Source organism: Arachis ipaensis, chromosome B03 (genome assembly GCF_000816755.2).
Source record: "Arachis ipaensis cultivar K30076 chromosome B03, Araip1.1, whole genome shotgun sequence".
NCBI classification, from domain to species: domain Eukaryota; kingdom Viridiplantae; phylum Streptophyta; class Magnoliopsida; order Fabales; family Fabaceae; genus Arachis; species Arachis ipaensis.
Window position 1 is genome coordinate 134,878,064 of NC_029787.2, and position 4,953 is coordinate 134,883,016.

General features: G+C 32.6%; 1 protein-coding gene across 1 annotated transcript; it reads left to right on the forward strand.

Annotated features, from left to right (window-relative positions):
* LOC107633986 (zinc finger protein ZAT3-like) lies at positions 556–2,160 on the forward strand. The gene has a single exon (XM_016337573.2). It carries the CDS (start codon positions 859–861, stop codon positions 1,525–1,527), a length of 669 nt encoding a protein of 222 aa, XP_016193059.1. The 5' UTR covers positions 556–858; the 3' UTR covers positions 1,528–2,160.

A 4,953-nucleotide genomic window follows, 5' to 3' on the forward strand; every position in this document is an offset into this window, starting at 1 on the left:
CATAAAATTTAATTTAACGGTAAATTTGTAATTGAACATATTTTTAAAACTTAATTTAAAATCTGTTTACAGCTTAATTTAAAAGCAACTGAAAATGTAAGTTATGGAAAACAAAACAAAGTTCATCAAAAAGATAAAAACAGAGACATAAAAAAAAAGACAGATGATACCATTTATGTCATTCTTATAAAAAAATGTGAATTTTGTTTCTTTTTCATAATACTAAATGTTACTTTTTCAAACAATTTGTATACATATATTTGACGAAAATTAAATAAATAAAAGTTTCAGATAAATTTAAAGAAAAATTGGTCAATAAAAATGAAGAAGAAGAACATACCAAATTCATCTGTTAAGAATTTAAGAATAACACGCAGAAAAAATTGAAATTATTTTAAAGATAGTTATTTGATCTACATAAACCAATTTTTTTAAATAAATTATTTGTATAAAATAAATCGATTTTTTTTAAAAACAACTTCACCTACAGTGGACTGCAGGTGAGTTTCACCTTTTTTAAAACAAAACAAGAAGGAAAAAGAAAAAACGAAGACTTACACTGGTATTTTTTTTATAAGAAAGAAAAAAAAAAAAGATATTAGTTACATTTAAAATGAAATAAATGGCAAGAGTTAACCAAAACATAAAAAAACGCGAACAGACTAATGCATGAGTGGGGGAAAAGAAGAAAAGAAATGATATTAAGAAGAAACCGCCAATTTTAAAGTGTGAGAGAGAGTTGCAGTAACCGCCAGGCAAGGGTGAGTTTGTACATATGCCCTCTGATCTGCCTCCATCGTTGATCCTGCGACCCTCAAAGAAATATACAATACATGCAATTATTGCAACTGCCCAGGGATGAACAACATCGTCGACAACTCCTCCTGGGCTCATTCTGGTTCTCCCAACACAGATCGTGCATGCGTGGTTACGGATGGTGTTGATGTTGCGGCTTCGTCTTCTTCGTCGTGTGATCATCTTATTCGGAGGCGCAACCCTAGAAAGAAGATCACAAAATTGATGAGGGTAATGGAGGAAGGGGTGAAGGTCAAGGGGAAGGGTGGTTGCAAGAAGCCTGATCCTGAGGCCCCAAAGATCACCCGTCCCTGCACCGAGTGCGGCAAGAGATTCTGGTCCTGGAAGGCTCTCTTCGGCCACATGCGCTGCCACCCAGAGCGCCACTGGCGAGGGATCAATCCTCCCCGCACCCTCATCAGACCACCACCGCAAGAAGACGTGGGCGTCACCTTCACCCCGGAGGACCACGAGGTTGCGGCGTGTCTACTGTTGCTGGCGAGTGGGAAGGGGAAGGAGAGGGCCAATGATGACTACGACAACATAGTAGTGGACAACGTGGTGGACGAGGAGGAACAAGAACAAGAACAGGAGCGGTTCGAGTGCTCCAGTTTCAACAACGCACTTGGAGGAGGCCATAACTGTAGCATAACTGCACCCTCCCCCACCCCCGTTGACCTCCATCAACAACACCACCATTGCTCTTTGGATTTGAGGTTGGGTCTTAATTAGTGTAACCCTACCCTACTGCTGCCCCTTTCTTTGTCTTGTCTAATTTTCTGTGTATCTTAGGCACTAGTTAGCCTATCCTGTTAATTCACTATCACACAATTCATGATGTCGTGCTCCGATACTCTCTATACACACACTAGTTCCCTGCCAAATCAATATATACATTCAATTCCTTCGCTTAATTCTCTTTCATTATTACTTATCTCAATACTCATCTCAAGCTTTATTCATTTATTATTATTCATTTCTTATAAAACACACATGTTCATTAACATTGAATTGAGCTACGATTACCACTAATATAATTCAGAAATGTTGCCTTATATTATAGCTTTACATGATTGTTTACCACATTTAATTTATTACATCACAAATAAACATAATGGTTAGTTGTTGGTGGGCACGCAATCCTGATACATATGGTAGTCCGGAGGAATTGGTACCTTCATGAGCAGTGACATTTATGGCTTCACACTAATCATCGTTACATGGAGAGAATGGCCTGTAAGACTTGTACCCTAACAATCCTTAGCTTTAGAGTGATCTCTTTATTGGTTTACATTTTTTTTCTTTGCTCACGATATTTTTGTTGCTGGCCAATGAATTACCGGTATATATATAAGACGGAATTCAAACTCTCGACACGAGCAAACTAATTACATATATCCCTTGATCATCATTAGCTAATATGCTCACTACCTCTATAAGAGGAATATCCAAAAAATAAAAGTCAATGCTCTAAATTTTTTTGCGCAAGATAATCAGCACATCTATTACCTTCTCTATAGATATTTATAAAAAAGAAGTTTTACTTCCTATTCATATACGTATTTAATCATTTAATTACATGACACCATGGACTTGGCCCGTTATAATAAAAAAAAAATATTATGTGACACCATATTAATCAAAATAACTAATAGTGTAAATCCCAAAAAAGATTAGACCACTGTATAATTAAATTAAACTATTTGTATACATTGTTTTTGTATAAAAGATTTGTTTTTTATCAGCCACTTTTATTATAAAAAATATGTATATAACGTGTGTTTCTTCTTTTAAATTTTGGCCATGAATGATATCTAGTCTACCTTTAGTTTTTGGACGAAGTGGAGGTCTGGAAGATATCTACTTCAAAGTTCTTTTTTTTTTGTTCTGGCACAAAACACACCCACTCACACACACTACTACAACTACTTAGGTTTTATATTCCTCATTTAGGATTCAGCATGGGTTCAAAGTTCAAACATCCATGCTGTTTAGTTGGTAATGGGCACCCACTAGGCAGAGTATATACTTGGGCCTTCGAAGAATTGAAGTTGATCTTCCTCATCCATCCATTCATATCTTAAAAATATGTTTGGGAACTGCCCAAAACTATTTCCCCTTTTACCCTAAAAAATATAACTCACACCATGCGAGAAAAAAAAAAAAGTTCCTACCATGCGAAATGCCATTCTCCATACCAGTGTATTTCATCCACACTCTCCATATGAGTAGATTTCTCCAAAAACATTTTCATATCTAAATTTTTCAGCCTTAAGATGTTAAATATCATTTTCTGTTAAAGAGTAGCACTAGGTTTAAATTTTAGAAATAGGGAATTTATTTATTTTTATTTATATGTAAAAAGAAGTGTATTTTAGGAGAAAAAAATGGACACTAACTATTTTCTATTTCCTTTATATATAGTAGTGGACTAGTGATGAATTAATAGACACAATTTTACTCTTTTATTTATTAAATATATAACAATAAAAATATAAAAATAGTTAAAATAATAAATATTTTGGATTAAATTTTTTATATTTTAGAATATGTTTTCAAAAATTATAAATTCTAACAAATTAAAAAGTTTGGGATTCAAATTATGCATTTAATATATAAAATTTAGTCAAATTATGCATACTACTAGTCACCAATATATATAATTATATGCATGCTACTTATTTAATTATTGGTGAACGATTATATATGGCTCCGTCAGGTGTAAGGAATTCATATAGTAATGGAAAATTATATATACGATAGGAAAGTTTTCAAGTATACCAGTACACCAGTGTCTCAGTGATTTTTAATCGTTGATCTTAATTATATATATTATATATACTTTTTATAATTAAGATTAACGGTTAAAAATCACTGAAATACCGGTGTACCAGTACACTTGAAAATTTTTCTATACGATATTGCAATCTTTTGCACGAAAGAGTTGTACCTGACCTGCTCCTAGCTACATCGTCTATGCTCCTAAGCCTATAAGTCGAGTTTAATATTGGTTCTAAGCACCTAATTTTAGTTTCCCCAAAATGGATTAGAATTTCAAAAAATAAATTCAAATCAGGCAAAACGCAAGAGATTATATTCTAGTTTTTCTTGTTTTCTTCCAAATAAATGAAAAGTTGTTCATAACTTCATATATGTGGAACAAGAACTGGTTGTTGCAGGCTTACAGTTTAGGGTTTAGATTTTTTCTTTTTTGCATTAAAAAGTAAAAATACTTATTGACTACTTACTCAGGAATTTTGACGCAACGTTCTTTTCTTTTCTTCTATTATATATATTCTATCCATGGAAATCGAACCTTTTTCTCTTATTTAGATCAGATAAAATATGTGTAAATATTTTCCTTCCATGTCATATCCCTATAGGATATGGAAATCTAGAACATTGCAAAACTGAATCTCTATGAAATCTAAAATGCTACCGGAGCCTAAATCCTATCCATGCATAGGTATATTAAGGAGATCCTGATTGCCGGCAATAGTCAAGTATAGTTTAATCTGGTTTCCTGTTAATCAGGCATGCTGCATTGCTATGGAAAGTAATTTTAATCATTACTTAAATACTAAACTTGTTTTCGTTCATCAGTATGTGTTATGTCAAATCTGTGATTTTTAGATCCTAATCTAGATTGGGATATGACATATGAGGGAATTAGGAACTCGAGGCGAAACAAAACAAGTCAATTAAGCTAAGGTGGGATCGGACGAGATCCCAAGGAACCTTCCAATCACCTTCCCATCCACACTACTCTACAAATTAAACCATGCCATTCATTATTTTAACTCCTTTTTTATCTTAGTCTTCCGTCACTTGCACACCCAAGTAGCTAGCTAGTGTAAAAGCATTGACCTTGCCGTTGAAATTAAATTTAACACATAACAATTTTATATGTACTATGTTTTTTGTTTTTTGTTTTTAAATGTTATATCACCAATAAAATTAATCATTTTTTTATTAATATTTAATTAATAAAAATATTTACGATATTTTTGTTTATTAATAAAAATGTTATATGACCACATCTTTAATTTTTGTTCATTGTGAATAAAGAATTTTTTATGCATTTATTTTTTTACATTTTTTATGGCATAAAAGACAAATTATTTAGGGTAGACTTGATTTATATTTTTATCTTTTATT